Source organism: Sus scrofa, chromosome 15 (genome assembly GCF_054392235.1).
Source record: "Sus scrofa isolate SSC_HxYL_T2T_F1_AM1 chromosome 15, Sscrofa_HxYL_maternal_Yorkshire_Landrace_v2.0, whole genome shotgun sequence".
NCBI classification, from domain to species: Eukaryota; Metazoa; Chordata; class Mammalia; order Artiodactyla; family Suidae; genus Sus; species Sus scrofa.
In genome coordinates, this window is record NC_139397.1 from 94,547,585 (window position 1) to 94,566,040 (window position 18,456).

An 18,456-nucleotide genomic window follows, 5' to 3' on the forward strand; every position below is an offset into this window, starting at 1 on the left:
AAGACAGTAAAAGGACTTTCATAAAGTACCCTAGTTAAAATCTGCCTAAATTTGTCAACAAATTTTGCAATAGCTAGTCTCTCTTAAAGTTTACTCTAAAATCCTCTAAATGATAAGTCTCACTGGTTTTTTTTTTTTTTTTGCTTTTTTGTCTTTTTTCTTTTTAGGGCCGTACCCACTGCAGATGGAGGTTCACAGGCTAGGGGTCTAATTGGAGCTGAAACTGCCAGCCTACAACACAGCCCACAACAATGCCAGATCGGAGGCACCTCTGCGACCTACACCACAGCTCATGGCAACACGGGATCCTTAACCCACTGAGCGAGGCCAGGGATCAAACCCACAACTTCACGGTTCCTAGTCAGATTTGTTTCCATTGTGCCACGATGGGAACTCCAAGTCTCAATTGTTAAAGCGTCACTCTTTAAAAAAAATTTACTTACATTAATGTTTCATTTCTAATGTTTAGGATTTGATTCCCTCAGCTGGTAATTTATGCATTAAATTTGTAAAATCCTTATTTTTATTTCACATTTAACCCTCCCCCTCCATCTTACATTTTCTGAAAAAACTGAACTCTCCAAGTTAAACTAAATGTTATTAAAAACTCTAAAAGGGTTTTTGTTTCAGTTAGCATTTATTAATAACACTTTTCAAACATAAGAGCTTTTTAAATAAAATAAAAGCACATGATCACAAACTTAACTCAGAGTTTTTTGTTGTTGTTGTTGGTTTTATCTATTTATTTATTTTTGCTTATTACAGCTGCACCCACAGCAAATGGAGGTTCCCAGGCTATGGGTCCAATCAGAGCTACTGCTGCTGGACTACACCACAGCCAAGCAACAGCAACATCAGATCCAAGCCACATCTGAGATCTACACCACAGCTCACTGCAACGCCAGATCCTTAACCCACTGAGCGAAGCCAGGGATCAACCTCATGTTCCTAGTCAGATTCATTTCTGCTGTGCCACGATGGGAACTCCTAGAGTTTATTACATTTAACAAATATAAGTATTATTTTTCCCTATTAATAGAGCAGACAGATGATTTTGTATTCTACTATTTTTAAGTATTATTATGAGTTTTAATTTTTTTTTTTTTTCTTTTTAGGGCCACATCTGCAGTCTAGGGAAGTTCCCCAGCTTGGGGTCGAATGGGAACTACAGCTACTGGCCTACGCCAGAGCCACAGCAACGCAGGATCCAAGCCGTGTCTGCGACCTACACTACAGCTCACAGCAACACCGAATCCTTAACCCACTGAGCGAGGCCAGGGATAGAACCCCCATCCTCGTGGATGCTAGTCAGGCTCATTACTGCTGAGCCACAACGGGGAACTTTTGAGTTTTTAAAGACTCATTACTTTATTTGGTGAACACAGGTAAAACAAACTGAGAAAGGTACATACTAAATGCAAGAGACAAGAACCTAATGACAGTGAACACATCAAAATCCTTTACTGACTTTCTACTTTAAAGAATCATGAAACCTTATGTATTTCACTCAGCAATACAAATGACTGGAAACAAAAGAGTCTACCCAGATAGATACTTACAAAAGCATATCAACACTATAATTTAGCCCAAATCCCCTGACTTTGACTCCATGGAGCTATGGCACAGCAACAAGAGCAAAAGCTACTTTATTCCTTAGTAAACCAAGAATTTTTTCCCTGTATCATCAAAGTTTTCCCTCAAACATCTCTATCTTCCAGAGTGTGACAATACATAGGTGAAATTAATGCTACAGTAAGACAGAAAGAGTATAGTAGAGAGGGAATAAAACCAAACTAACTGTTGAATCACAGAGACTGCTCCCTTTTAGTTACATAACTTGGGCAAATCGTTTTACCTCTCTAAGCTTTGGTTCTCTCATCTGAAAATGAAGATAATAATAAGGCCTCTCTTTATGTCACACTGGGCTCTTTGCTGAGCAAGAACTAACAATTTATGAAGCACCAGGTAAATCAGTACTATAAGATATTCATTATTATTATATAAACTAGACCTAGTTGTTTGGCCAGGTAGGCCTCTTGGTAGGGCTAGGGTATTTCTGTCTTAAGCTACAATCCTGCTTCCCAAACTGAGGACTGCATACTGCTGGAAGTACAGAAGGAAACTATGGGATCTAAAAACTTTACCTTAAAGTAAGTATCTGGAGCTATACTACTATGTACCAAAGAGCTCCAGATGTTCCTCACCCTTTGCAGTTAGAGCTGGTACGTGGACAAGTTTGACAAACATAGGATTCTTACCATTTTCATAATATTCTGTATTTCTCAGGCACTTTTATGTTTTACAGATAGGCAGCTTTGCCTATTAGTTCAAGATTTAGCCTGGTTTAAAACAAAATTTTGTTAAACTTTTTTAAAAAGCAAACTTTGAAAGAATAAAGAGCAGTATTTCTCAAATACCAAGAGTAGAAAGTATATTTTGCTACTTAAAGACACTTAAAAGATCCATAAAAGAATGAGAAGAATGGGATTATAGAAAACTAAAAAAACAAAGAACAAGAAACAGAAAACCAACCCCCTCTGGATTAACCCCATCCCCTCCTAGGTTTTCAGAAATGAGTCTGATGAACAGGCCCAGAGAATATGCCAATAATGCCACTTACTTTCACCTGTCAACATCTTTTCAATACAAAACAAAACAATGCACATTCTTATTATTTCATTGACATAATAATCTCAAAAAGACAAAACTTAAGTGACAGAGAACAGATCAGTAGTTGCCAGGGTTAACAATGACATGGGTATAACTATAAAGGAATAGCATAAAGAAGTTTTTTGGGGTGACAAAGTACTCTGCATCCTGATTCTGTGGTGAATGAGGAACATATACTTATGCTAAAATTCACAGAAATATATACTAAAAAAAAGTCAATTTTACCATATGATAATTTTAAAAATAAATACACACATTCATGAACTTTACAAATGAATTTTTAGAAAACATTTGCCTAAAAAACTTATCAATAAGTAATATTTTAGAATCTTTTTTTTTTTTTTAGGGCCACACCTGTGGCATATGAAGGTTCCCAGGCTAGAGGTCAAATCGGAGCTGTAGCTGCCACAGCCACAGCAACACTGGATCTGAGCCGCGTCTGCGACCTACATCACAGCTCATGACAATGCTGGATCCTTAGCCCACTGAAAGAGGCCAGGGATCAAACTCAGAACCTCATGGTTCCTAGTTAGATTCGTTAACCACTGTGCCACGACAGGAACTCCTAGAATCAATTTTAAACAATGCTCCAGCTGAAAAAACTCTGAACAAAGGGATATATGAAAGAGAAACATAATTTCACTGTAGGTGCACCAAAATCCAAGGTTCTTCTCCACAAAATCTTAAGACTCATAAAATATCAGGTTTAACTTTTACCTTTAAATCAATACAAATAGCTGTACCAAACTGCTAATTATTACCTAGAGATATGAGATCATCTCTAATACCTATACTACTGAAAGAATCAGGGTAAGCAAAGAGTCCAATTAAAACTCCCCTAGAAGGAAAGGTTACAGAAAAATTGTCTTGTTAAAAAATTCCCACATCCTTTTTTTTTTTGCTTTATTAAAGTTAAAATAACATATTCATAATAAATATTCATTGTACTGTGCATAAAATGTACAATTTGATATATATTTATACCTGTGATACCACCTCCACAAAGAAGATTATGAACATATCCACACCCCCAAAAGTTTCTTCATGCCCCTATCCTTCCATCCCTCTTCATTCTCTGACCCCAAGCAACCCCAGGCAATCCCTGATTTGCTTTTTGATAGATTAGTTTGTATTTTCTATAACTTTCTATAAATAGAATCATTTATGCTCTTTTTCTGGACTCACTTCTTCCACATAGCCTTTTATTTTGAGATTAATTCATGTTAATCTATGTAGAAAAAAATTTAATGTTACATCTACCTGCTATACAAAATCAGTCTACATTTGCTACAAACTAGCTTATACACTAGATGAGTAACTTCAATTAGCTACATAAGAAGTTTCACATAGAGAAAAAATTATTAGATCATTCTTCAACTAATATTCTTTTGAAAAAGTTTTTCTAAGCATTTTAAATAGGGCAAGAAAAGTAAGTGACCTTGCAGTAAGTAAAGACTCTGATTCTGTTTTCAAATTAATTATAATATGCAGAGATTCGTTTGTACTATAAAAATACTTCCAACACAGCTTTGCTTATGGAAATCCACCAGCACAGAAAGATTAGCTCTCATAACTCCCATCATGCAAATTCTGACAAATTTCATATTTTTATGTGTCAAAATAAGACTCACTTTAACTTAAGCAACACTTGCTTTGTGAAAGATAAATTCTTGTTTATATAACTGAGTTAGTACACAGTAACTCTAAAAATACATTTTAAAAGACAAGTGTAACTCCAGATCTGCACACATGTGAACAAGACAATCTTTCACTATTTCTAGCATCTCTCATGTCCTAATTAGTGTACTCTGTAAACAAGAAACCCATTGAAAATAAAATTTTAAAAAGAATTCTAAATGAGTGATGTAGGAAGGGGTCTGAAATAACTATACATTAGGCAACAAACCCAACGAGGGAAAGGAAAAATCTGCTAAATTTGAAGAGTAAGCAAACTATGTGATATAAGCAGATCCTTTTACAAAAGAAGCATTGAATATTTTTCATGCTCAGACTTCACTTATGAAAATCATTAGCAATATCTTGAAAAAAAATAATTTCATAACAATAAAATTTCCAACTGTTGGTATCTAATTCCACTGATATCTTAAAACATTAAAACTGTAACTCGACTGAATTACTTCTAGAAACAGTTTAATCTGCCTCCCTGCTCCAAGTCTCCATTCAAAACTTTATACTTAAGCCATCTGAGAAGAAGATCCTTAATATGGTGGACATTGTGAATCCCCAACTATCTCCTGGGCTCTTTTCCATCACTCCTATGCTGACAATTCTTTCATTGCACCATGACCTTTGAAACAAGCCATTTACTCTGAATAATCAATCTCTCCTTTCCTCTTTCCACTAACCTATTAGCTCTCACCCCAACTTTACCTCTCAGCAGAACCATCATCTTCAAGGTGACTCACGCACATACTGTTTCTCTTCTCTGTACACAATTGGAGAATGACATCTAGTATTTATGTGACCATTTATTCAGTCTCTGTCTCCTCCACTATATTATAAACTCCATGAGGGAGAGATCCTTACCTGTTTTTACACTCATGATGACATCCTTCAGTATCTAGCATGCTAAAAAGAGGTGCTCTACAAATAATGTATCAAATGAATAAGATGGGAGTGATCTAAAGACTTAAAGCTATTAAAAGGTACAAACAATTAGGTATAAGTAAGTTATAAAGGTGTACAGTACAGGGAATACAGTCAATATTTTAATAATATCTTTGTATTAAGTGTAATACATAAAAATATTGGATCGTTATATTGTATACCTGAAGATAATATATTTTTTAAGCCAACCATACTTCAGATTTTTTTAAAGTGCTTATTAAAATTACTAGATTTAAAATTAAAAAAAATTAAAGCCAAAGCAAACCAGTCAAAATAACTTAACATTTAAAACAAATATAGGGAGTTCCCACTGTGATGCACAAGGTTAAGAATCCTACTGCAGCAGCTAGGGTCACTGTTGAGGTGAGGGTTCAACCCCTAGCCCAGTGCAGTGGGTTAAGGATCAGGCACTGCTACAGCTATGGTGTAGGCTCAGATTCAATCCCTATCCCAGGAACTTCCATGTGCTGCAGGTGTGGCCATTAGAAAATACATAATAAATATAAAACAAGTATAAACTTTTGATACAATATACACACATACATCTCATAACCAAGGGAAGTAAATAAGATGAGGGAAAAGTTACTTTTTAAAACTAATGGAAGGAAATATAGCATTAATAAATTAAAATTCAGAAATAAACCAAAACTTCCCATTAATAATTTTTTCCTCTCCTTTTTCAGAAGTTCTAGTGGAAAGCTTTAAAGTGCCCTTGAACACACTAATAGTTATCGCCTATATTGTCCCCTTCCTCAGTAGTTTAAACTAATTGTATAAAACAAAGATAGAGACACTAAAAGATAAAACATAAAAAATGGATTTTTTTCTCCACAAAATAAAAACGATGTTAAGAATTAAAATGAGTTTCAAACATATAATAAGCAAGTAAGTAAACAATTCACAAGTATATCTTTTTAAAAAGTCCAAATTCAACAATGTAACTACACATTTATTAATATAATTATGCAATGTTAATTTCTACCAGTAGACTAGAAGCTTCATAAAACCAAAGAATGTATTCAATTCCACCACCACTATATATTTCCAGCACCCAGAACAGAAAGCGTTTACTACTTAATTAGAGAAAAATAACATCAAGTGAATGTTATTTCTGCTGACTTCATGACATTTGAAAAAAATAATCTTTATGAAGAATAATACCAAAGAAAAAATCTAATTCCACACTCATATTTAATAACCTGTTGAAGATGGAAAATGTATCATAATTTGGAACTAAAGAATTCTCATTTTTCATAGCTTCAAAGTAATCACTTTATCCTTTTACTCTCTACCAGTCCTTTTTATTGTCTACAATTCTATAAAGATTTTTTTAATTCTTGTTAAAAATGTATTACTCTGTGTTCTGTGCATTATACAACAATATGTATATATTTGATCAATTCTAAGATGCATATTTTCAGTTTAACATTTTTTAAATCAATTACTGTAAAAAAGCATGTTACCTAGTTTTATTGGATTTTTTTCTTTCTTAGTATCTCTACCCTGAATGAAATACAATAAAGGATGTATGCTCCTCACCAAATTCATTTTTCCTCTAAAAGTTAGAAAAACATATCAGATGAACTTTACACAAAAGACAACAAAACCAAAGATTTATTACATATGTTAATGGTTTCAAGTTTACCCTAAACTGCTCCAGCTCTAAACACTTTAAGTCAGATATCCCTCTTCAACCACACACTTGCTTACAGCCAACATATTTGTTCCTATACCTCAGGAGGAAATAGATCCATGAACCTACCATTTTTCAGTCCTTTCCTACGTTCACTGCTAACTTATGGTAAGCTCTGTACCAACTCATCAGTTCAATCACTCACATCCAAAGCTTCAATTCTCTTGCCCCCATCCTCCTGTCATACCTGTCCTCTCAATACTACTTTCTTAAAGACACCACTGTCTGGATGTCCCAGGTACATTCAAAACACTACCCTAAACTGAAATCATCAACTCTCTCCCAATGCTTGCTGCTCCTTCTAATATCTCAGTGAGTAGCATCAAGAGTCATTCTGGCTCAGTCCAAAACCCAAAGTCACACTTGATACCACCCTCTCCTTGAAATTCTCGCATCAGTCACCAGAACCAGTGGAAGGAGAAAAAAAAAAAAAAGGAAGAAAATAGAGGTTCCTGCCAATGTACAGACATTAGGTAACACTCTCAACATAACTGAACCCCTCAGCCCCAACACAAACATATAACCTTATCTCTGCCTGCACCACAAACCCTTCCAGAAGGTGTCTCCAAATCCAAGGTAATGCTACCTAGATCAGTACTTCTCAAACTATCCATGGTAGGTTTTTGTAAAATATAATAAAAATGAATTACTAGGGTAAATGAATTTTTTAAAAGACATACAAAAACACTACCACAATTTTTTATTTAAATTCAAATGACAAAAAAGTTACTTTTTTCGCTATAAAATTTTCTAAATGTTCATTCTCAATTGCTTATAGTTAACTAGTTGAGGACCAGTAGCAAATAAAAGCACTAAACCAGACCACAGCTGGACCCCACCTCTAATTGATGCTTCCTTTATTTGTATTAATTTGCTCATTATAATACTATTACCATAAAGTACAGTCTTGACCTGAGCCTTAACCTAAAGTTTTTACTCTATCAGAGGATTACTATGTTCTTGGCTCACTTCTGTAGTCAAAAGAACACAAACCAACATCTGGTTCTGCTTATTTTCTCTCTTTGCTTTATATCCCTCTTTCCATTAAGGACCAGCTGATCTACAGTTTCTCCTTAATCCATTCTTCTCCAATAAATAACCTGGATGCTTTTCTCTCCTCTGAAATAATGCAATCCCCCTCCTCTATCAATTCTGCCTTCTCAATACACAAGAAAAGAAAGAATGCAAAAAAGTTCCAGAAGTTAAGAAAATTTCAAAATGCCTTTACAATCAACAAAATTACTTCCACATAGAAACACTTATCAATGACTCTAATCCAGACCAGGGAGTAAAATTCAATTAGACTACGACAGCAACATAGCATATACCTTCTATGAAATAAGCCTTCTCATATGGAGAGGATACTTAATAACATTATAAATCACAATTAAGAGAAGAACCCATGATTGATTTTGTGAAGCTAAGCAAACCTTATTTTATTAGGTATTAATTTCATCTGTGCAATAATGCAGAGAAAATATAGATCATAATGAAATCAATCGATTAAATACATAGCTGTACTTACGTGTTAAATGAAAGATTCCATCACAGGCACTAATATGAGATAAAAAGGCATTTCCCAGGCCTTGCCCATTGTGAGCTCCTTTCACAAGGCCAGCAATATCCACTACATTCAGAAAGGCAGGAATTTTGCTGAAAAACAAAAGATGATTTTATTACAAAATAGTACTAAAAACCTGCTTATTAACCAAATGGCTTTCCCAAACAAATTTGTCCTTTCCTCTTTATTTTATTTTTCTTTTTATGGACACACTTGGCATACGGAAGTTCCTGGGCTGGGGGTTGATCAAAGCTGCAGCTGCAAGCCTACATCACAGCCTTCGGCAAACACCAGATCCTTAACCCACTGAGTGAGGCCAGGAATTGAACTCACATCCTCAAAGAGACAGTATTGGGTTCTTAACCCACTAAGCCACAACAGGAACTCCAATTCTTTTCTTTTTAGGAGAGTGTTTAGTAGACTGTCAGTACTAATCATTTGATAAATGAATAGCAAAAAAAAATTTAAACAACAAATAGTCTTTTCAGGAGTTCCTGTCATGGTTCAGCAGATAACGAACCCGACTAGTATTCATGAGGACTCAGGTTTGATCCCTGGCCTTGCTCAGTGGGTTAAGGATCTGGCATTGCAGTGAGCTGTGGTGTAGGCCAGCAGCTGAAGCTCTGATTCTACCCCTAACCTTGGAACCTCCATATGCCACAGGTGTGGCCCTAAAAAGAAAAAAAAAAAGAAATAGTCTTTTCAAACTTTACTACCTAGAAGAATGAAGGGAACAAATTTTAAAGTAGGAGAGATGTTTTTATTGTGTCTCTAAAAATTAAAACTCATATCATTAATTTTTTTACTGTTCCTCTGGCACACACATACATACACAAAAGCAGTGGAGAATGTTCAGAGAGTATACCTGATAGAGGCAAGGTAATCATCATCACAGAATGAGCCAATATATTCAACTGATACTTTGTGCCAGCAACTGGACTATGTGCTTTACATGTATTATCATCTCAAAGTTCAACTCTATAAGGTAGGTGCTATTTATTAAACCCACTTCACAGATGAGGAAATTGAGTCTTAGAGAAGTTAAAAATTCATTGTACACAGGATCACTCAGCTAATAGTGACAAAATTGGAATTCAAATAAACACAGGCTATCTAGGTTTTGCATTCAGTTACCACATAGGTTATATAGCTTCAAAATTCATGGAGAGATGTGGACCAGTTATCAACATAGTAATAATCTAGTTGTTAACAACAGCAACAGAAGAGACACAGTAAAGTACCAGTTAACAAAAATTAGAAACCAAGTTAGGAAAACCAGTCATCATGTAAAAATGGAGATAAAAACGTATGAGTAAATAAAGCTACTTTCAAAATGTCATATGACAAAGACGTATAAATATGTATTTATGTATCCTTCGTCAATTTTCAGAAGAGTATCATTTTTCAGAATGTCAATTTTATTATATGATAAAATACAACATAAAAGTTCCACAAAATACTTTCATATTATCTGCATGGAAAATGAGTCCCTTTAAAATAACTGTCCTATAAAAATTTCTTATACAAATAGAAATTACTTGATAAAGCTTACCAGCAAGTCCATAGAAAATATACATAAGATGTGGTTATGTTTTTCACTGGATACTGTAGTTGCCTTCCCAGCATCCTTTGCCCCTTCTCTTGGTGACTATATTAATTGTCATTTGACTAGCCATACCTCCCCAGGGAAGCCCAGAGCTTTGGAAAAGCCAGCTTTATACCTAACTCTAGAAAGGGGTATGTAGCTTGGGCCTATACTAAGCAGTTTAATCTCATCCTTTAGGCATGATTTATGATTTGAGGGCCTTTGTCTCACCCCATTTGCCTAGAAAAATTTAAGGAGAGGTTTACCAGAGAGGGTGAAGAGGGTTCTTGAATAGAAGCTCATCAGTCCTCTGAGAGAGCTTCTAGAGGCAAATCCCTTTTCCTTCACTCTGAACATCAATAAGAAAATATACACTTCCAAGAATTGAGAGGCATACTATGACTAAAAGGGAAGGCAATCTTATGATCAAGCTGATAAAAAAAGTAAAATGAAGAGGGGAATAAGGCCAGGTCCTTGATGACACAATTGAGGTGCTAAAACCAACACTTAATACCATGCTGCATGACACTAATTCAATAAATCAATTTGAGTCAGTATGTCAACTGCAACCAAACTCATCCTAAATAATACAGTTTCAACCAACTAAAACATATCACCCATATGATCAATATGAATTGAGAAGCATAGATATGAGTAGAAAGGCCCTGAATCTGAAGAAGCCTTGGGTTCTAGTCCTGGTTGACATTAGTTACTTGTGTGACCTTGGGCAAATCATTTCACTTTTCTGGGCTTCAGGTTCCTTGTATGAAGAAACCACATAGGACAATCTATGGCTCTGAGATTTTGTTTGCTAATGAAAATGAGTTTCTTAATTCTGATTCTCGATTTGAGGCCAGGATATAGGTTTAAACCATTAATATCTCAAAAAATAAAAACTGGAGCCCTAATTCAAAGATTTTTTTTTTATATTGTATCAATGATTTTAAGACTGTTATCAAACCATATGTAACTTTCTTGACACTAAAATGATAAGGTTTAAAATATTTTTAATCATTATAATATAATGAACATAGAATACCAAAAACATGTTTAAGTTCTTCTTCAGAAACAGGCTAAAATGATGAAGATTTTTCTTTCATCCAAAAAAACAAAAAAAAATTTTTTTTTTAAACTTGCAATATAACATATAAGTTTTGGGTAGCAAGAAGAAGTATGAATTACTGTCAATTCTTTTTTTTAATAATTTTTTTTATTTTCCCACTGTACAGCAAGGGTTTTTTTTTTTTAATAATTTTTTTTATCAATTCTTCTTTATTTGCTTGACCACAAAGAGGCCACAATTAAGTCATGGAAAAAATGAAGATGGGTTCCTATTCAATCTTTTCATTTTTATAAAGGCAGTTAATCAATGTTTACCAGCAAAGGAAAAGCAGAGAAATTTTGAGAAACTAATTCCCTTATTGCCTAAAATTTCAACAAATTTGAAGTCCAAGAGCTTTATCACTATTGCTGTTGTTCTCATGTCTCTTAAAAAAAAAAAAATCTCAGCAATGTCACATGACCACAAAGCCCAGCAGTGGCAAAGGCTCACATAAGGAGAAAGCCAGAGTGGGGAGAGAAGGCAACACAACAGCACCTAGAGCCTGTATAAGGAAGGCACCTGGGTAGGAGAGCAGCCGAAGCCAGGAGAGAGTCCAAACTGGGCAACTACCCAGTGGGTTCAAGAAATTTGCTACATATAAAGGGACTGAGCAAATAAGCACATTATTGGGACAACTGGAGAAATCTAAACAGAATCTGTGAATTAGTAAGATTAGATCAATGTCAATGCCCTAATTATGATGGTTTACTATAGGTATGTATAAAAGTGTCTATATTTAGCAAATACAAACTGAAGAATTAAAGTGCAATGTGGCATAACGTTTGCAACTTATTTTCAAAGGTTCAGAGAAATTTGAGCAGAGGGCATACAAGCACTCTACATGTAATTTTGTAGCTTTTATATAAAACTGAAATCATTTAAAAATAAAAAAGTCCTTGGCGTGGCACAGCGGGTCAAGAATCCAACTGCAGCCTCTCGGATGCTGCAGAACCACAGGTTGGATCCCCACCCAGTGCAGTGGATTAAAGGATCCACCATTGCTGCAGCTGCAGTACAGGTTGCAGCTTTGACTTGGATTCAGTTCCTGGCATGGGAACTTCCATATGCTGTGGGTACAGCCATAAAAAATAAAAATAAATAATAATAATAATAGTAAGAGTTCCCATTGTGGTTCAATGGGTTAAGGACCAGACATTTCCTCCATGAGGATGCGGGTTCGAACCCTGGCCTTGCTCAGTGGGTTAAGGATCAAGTGTTGCTGGAAGCTGCAGTGTAGGATGCAGCTTGGATCTGGTGTTGCTGTTGCTGTTGCCGTGGCTATTGTGTAGGCCTCAGCTGCAGCTCTGATTCAAACCCTAGCCTGGGAACTTACATATGTTGCAGTTGTGGCTGTAAAAAGAAAAAAATAAATAAAATACAATAAAGTAAGTAAAAATAAAAAGTTCTTAAAAAGGATAAAGCAGTCAGCTTGAGAAGCCAATTCAAAGATACAATCTGAGCTATAACCAGTGATTGTGACAGATCACCAGGTGAGTAACACTGATATGAATAAACACATGAATGAATAAATGAAAACAAGAAAGCTCTTTTTACAGTAGAATGCCAACTAATAAATGAAGAAGAGATGGTGGAATTACAAAACCATTATGTGACAATCATCACAGTAATAATTCATCAAAAAATTGGGAGTTCCCATTGTGGCGAAGCGGAAATGAATCCGACTAGGAACCATAATGATGCGGGTTTGATCCCTGGCCTTGCTCAGCGGGTGGGGGATCCGGCATTGCCATGAGCTGTGGTGTAGGGCGGTAGCTATAGCTCCGATTCAACCCTTAGCCTGGGAACTTCCATATGCCCCAGGTCCGGCACTAAAAAGTAAAAAAAAAAAAAAAAATCAACAGACTCTGGAGTTCCCACTGTGGTGCATCAGATTTAGGACTCCAAATTGTTTCTGTGGTGGCGCAGGTTCAATTCCTGGCCTGGCACAATGGGTTAAAGAACTGGCACTGCTGCAGCTGCAGCATAGGTTGCAACTGTGGCTTGGATTCAGTCCCTGGCCTGGGAACTTCTATATGCCACAGATGAGGCCCTTAAATAAATAAATAAATAAATAAATCTTGGGCTTAATCTTGCTTATGAGGCAACTTGAGAAAAAATATTGAATTTTAAAAGTCTTGAGGAAGAACAAATTTGACAAAATCTGGACAAGTCAAGTCAGAGGCACTTGCTTAGTCATCTAAGTGTCAGTGTCATGGAGGTGGTTAGATGTATGCATGGAGTTCAACAGAGTTCAGGGCTGGAGACAAAAACTTGGGACTGATGAGCACATTCAAAATAGTGAAAAACTAAAAGCAAGCTAAATTCTCAATAATATGAAAATAGCTAATAAATAGTGTATACTCATATAATATAGTATTAAACATAATTATTATATTAGAAATTATTTAAATCTTATTTTTTCAATCTAGAAAAGTATTAATAATACCCCAAGTTTTAAAATATCCTATTTCTATAAGTTTATGTGCACAGATTCAGGGAAAAGTATGGAAGGACCTACCACCAAAGCATCTATATTTACTACACTAAGGTAGAAGGATAAGTGATCTTCACTCTTTATGCTTTTCAACATAGTCTTAACATCCTACAATAAACCTGTATTATCTTAGTTTTCCTAATTAGAAATAAAATACATGTTTTTTAATAAAAACTTCAAATAACAGAGAGAAATACAAGAAATAAAGGAAAAAAATGACCTAAAAATTTCATTACCCGGAGATAACCATCAATCAGTTGGTGATTTTTAGCTCATATATTTTCCTGTGAATATACACCTACCTGTATTAATTTTACTTGAATGGAATCACATAATACAAACTAATTCCTATCTCTACTTCATACTCTTCAGAAAAAAACAACTGCAATGTTAACAACAGAGACATACCCTTCCTCATCCTTCTCCATGCTCCACATCACTTTTATAATTACCCAAAACAATAATGCTACATTAATTATGGGGGGAAAAAACAACCCTTCTACATGAGTTTAAATATACCACTTGTATATTTTTATTCAGTCTATATAGAGCCACCAAATGAACAATGGCATAAAGACTTTTCTTACCTTGCTGGTTTGTGGTACTGGCAAAGAAAGTCAAACCTTTCATCTGGCACAGGTACTCTGCTCTCATTAGGATCAATAGTGCAGAATGGGAAGTTTTCTGCTGAAGCTTGACTATTGGTTAATACATTGAAAAAGGTAGATTTCCTAAAATGAATTAAAATAATTTCGATCAATTCTTAGGCTAACACAGAGAAAAATTTATCTCACTCTAATTCCAATGCTCAAATAAAATCCATGAGGATTATAAAACCAATCTGGGAAGAGGGAGATACACATTTTTATAACAAAAATGAGTGAAATTTACAACAATGCAGCTCATGATTTACAATTAGGTTATGTTCCTATCAGTCTACTTGGAACTTGAAAAGAATTTCCCCCAAATAATTTTTGCTATAGATGATAGCTAGTCTCATACTATAATCACGAAACCTATTTTGTACCTGGTTGTACCAGTATTATTTCACCTACATCTAGTATAATCTTCTCTGGCATAATGTAGAGAGGTAAGTGTTTAGTTGGGTCAATTACTTCCCAAGCATTCTGAATTGGGAAACAGATGCACATTTCCTAGTAGGAAATGGCAGTTTTAGCTCAGTCTCCTTTCTAATTGTCAGTGCATAAGGGTTACTGGTAAGTCTATTACTGTGAATTATATGTGATGAAAGTCAAAATGTGAATTTTTTTCCAAGTGTAACTTTAATCAAGAAAAAAGCATTAATAATGAATAAATTGTTCACTAATTTTCTAATTATCTGATTCATAACTGCTCATACCCATTCAGAAAATGTCAACTCATATTACTATTCTCTCTTTTCCACTTTTTTAGGTAGAAATGTTTACTAGATGATATCTAACCCAATATACATCAAAAGTTTATACTTGCTACAGTTAGCTCATCTGACTGAAATTTGGAACCAAAGAACCAGTGTTTCTGTTTTTGTTTTTTCTTTTTCTTTTTTTCTTTTTTCTTTTTAATTCTGAAACTCTTTCAAGAGAGTAATAAACAAAAGGCAGCATGGGAGGCTTACCTAAATACTACTGGTGGGAAGTATGGTTTGGCAACAATAAATTAACTTCTACCTGCCCATAGGTCTTTAAGATATTGCTCTTATATCACATTTAGACTAAACATTTCAAATTAAAGTAGAAAAGTTTCTGAAAATAACCCCTTATATCATTACTGCTTACTTAGAGCACCACTGGTCAAATCAGTAGCTTTCAAATGCCTGCCTATGTAGCAGACTCAGCTGAGAGTATAAAGGAATGCACTTCCAGGCCTCTCTTCAGAGATGGTATAGGCCCCAGTATTTTAACTCAGCTAACAACTCATTAAATAATATTGACTGTTGTAGAATTTATACTGGTAACCTCTAAGAGAGTGGTAACAATCCCAGAACTCTAGGGATGGTAATGAAGAGAAAATCACTAGTCCCTATAGAGCTAACTTTTCATTTCAATTCTGTTTAGACGAATGTCACCATACTTATTTTAAAATTATCTGTGTATTTATAAAGTTATAGTCTATCTATTTACAGAAAAATCCTGAAGATTAATGCTATTTTAAAAATTAACATATACAATAAGGCAGATAATTTCTTAAAAGAGAACTCACATTCAGACTATAATCTTTAAATACCATATCCATTAAAAATAATGAGGAGTTCTTGGAGAAATGGGAAGCTCCGGGACTGAGACCAGAAATATACAAGATGAACTGCAAACAAATTTTCCCCAAGGGAAAACAAGAAACCTATTAAAGCTCATAGAGTCCGATCAAAAGCACTCTGGAGCCAATCTGAATAGGCCCAAGGGCCCATGATGGGTCATTTTGAGCATCTGTAAAAACAACTATAATGGATTGTAACAAATCAAATTAACTTCTTATCTATGAGTTGCTAAAAATCCTCAACAAAATAACTCCTCCACCCCCCAAAAAACCCTCTCTGGCCACCTTTTAATGATGCTAGGTGACTGACTGTTTTAATGACTGTTAAGTAAAACATTCAATGTGTCTTTCCTATACATACTGCACTTTTAGAGTAACAAAGAGTTGATGAAGAGATCATTTTATAAACATAGTCCAGTCAATAAATGAGAAGAAAATTAAAAGCTCAGAATACCACCATTTTATAAGCACTAAGGAGTTAATGGATTTGAGTTATTAACACCAATTACAGTTAATTGCAAAAAAAATTTTTTTAAATAGAATTTAACAGAAGTATGTCCACCATCTTTCAAGTACTTCTGACATAAAAATTATCTGGCACTTGGAGTTCCCGTCGTGGCTCAGTGGTTAACAAACCCAATCAGTTGGTATCCATGAGGATGCAGATGTGATCCCTGGCCTTGATCAGTAGGTTAAGGATCCGGGGTTGCCATGAGCTGTGGTGTAGGTTGCAGACGTGGCTGGAATCTGGTGTTGCTGTGGCTGTGGCCAATTCAACCCTTGGCCTGGGAACCTCCCTATGCCATGGGTGCAGCCCTAAAAAGACAAAAAGACAAAAAATAAATAAATAAATAAATATCTGATATTTAACTGATCAAGTCTTTGGATATTACTACCACTGCCACTTAACAGGAAATACAGAGGACAGGAGAACATATTAAATGATACCACATGATGGAATTAACAAAATTCAGACTTTGGAAAAACAAGTCAGCTGGGGAAGAAAAAATTCTCCTTCTGGGTGAGATACAAAAGCTAAAAACAGACTAGAACTCTCACTCGGAACTGGAAAAGTCATATAAATGCAGAATACAGATAGTATCTGCTTAAAGGGGCTAAGAACCTGGAAATGGGACAGCTGCCCATTCTAGGCAAGGTAAGGCGGCCAAGATCCAGGCTTTACACTTGTAGAAAGCTGACGCTGGAGTGCAGAGAATTCAGCAATGCATTAGAAGACTTGGAGGATGGACCTCGAGAACACAACCAGTTTTCCCCTCAGGATATTTCTCCCAAGAGGGAGAACTACAAAAGTGTACTGAAGTAAAAATCTGGAGAAAAATACTCACCAGACCTTGTCCTCTCCCCACAAAAAAATAAAAAGTGATACTCAGGTTGCCAGAAAAATCCATGAGTCCTTCCTTATTTGTCTAAACTGTAACTAAAATATTGTATTCCTGCATTGAAAATATTACAAAATAATGGCATGATAAAAATATTTCAAGAGGAGTTCCCGTCGTGGCGCAGTGGTTAACGAATCCGACTAGGAACCATGAGGTTGCGGGTTCGGTCCCTGCCCTTGCTCAGTGGGTTAACGATCCAGCGTTGCCGTGAGCTGTGGTGTAGGTTGCAGGCGCGGCTTGGATCCCTTGTTGCTGTGGGTCTGGCGTAGGCCGGTGGCTACAGCTCCGATTCGACCCCTAGCCTGGGAACCTCCATATGCCGCGGGAGCGGCCCAAGAAATAGCAACAATAACAACAACAACAACAACAACAAGACAAAAGACAAAAAAAAAAAAAAATTTAAATATATTAATCAATCCACTTATGAAACACTTGTGCCTTTCTTGGGGGACAAAAAAAGTACAGGTGTGTTTTCGTATACTGTAGATAAAAAACTGCTCGTTGCTCTTAGCAGTCACACTAACTGTAATATAAGAAGGCCACAGGGAGTTTACAGAGTTATTTTTAAATTTATTATTATTACTTAAAACATATTATACAGTAAAAATATAGCAAAAGAAAGTCTCCCTATCTTTTAGGCCACAATAATTCTTTTTTTTTTTTTTTTTTTGTCTTTTTTTTTTTTTAGGGCCGCACCCACAGCATATGGAGGTTCCCAGGCTAGGAGTCTAATAGGAGCTGTTGCCACCGGCCTGTGCCAGAGCCACAGCAATGCCAGATCCGAGCCCCATCTGCAACCTATACCACAGCTCAAGGCAACACCAGATCCTTAACCCGCAGAGTGAGGCCAGGGATCAAACCCACAACCTCATGGTTCCTAGTCGGATTTGTGTCTACTGTGCCACAATGTTAACTCCTAGGCCAAAAAAATTCCTAACATGCAGTCAAAATAAAGTTGGAAGAGATAGCTCCATTTTCACAGATCATCTCATCTTGGATAGGATTTTAAACGTCATAAAGTCCAAATCATCTGTAACTTCTATTAGCTTTTTGTAGGTACAAAAAAGTAA

At 35.6% G+C, this 18,456-nt stretch overlaps 1 protein-coding gene across 2 annotated transcripts in view; it reads right to left on the minus strand.

Moving 5' to 3' along the window:
* Nucleotides 1-18,456, minus strand: part of OLA1 (Obg like ATPase 1) — a 175,463-nt gene that overhangs the window by 133,749 nt on the left and 23,258 nt on the right. For both annotated transcript variants that reach the window (XM_021076152.2, XM_084999553.1), the window contains exons 3-4: nt 14,321-14,464; nt 8,517-8,644 (exon numbers count right to left, since the gene is read on the minus strand). In XM_021076152.2, the coding sequence (XP_020931811.2) occupies nt 8,517-8,644; nt 14,321-14,464 (272 nt within the window). The remainder of the gene's footprint in view (nt 1-8,516; nt 8,645-14,320; nt 14,465-18,456) is intronic.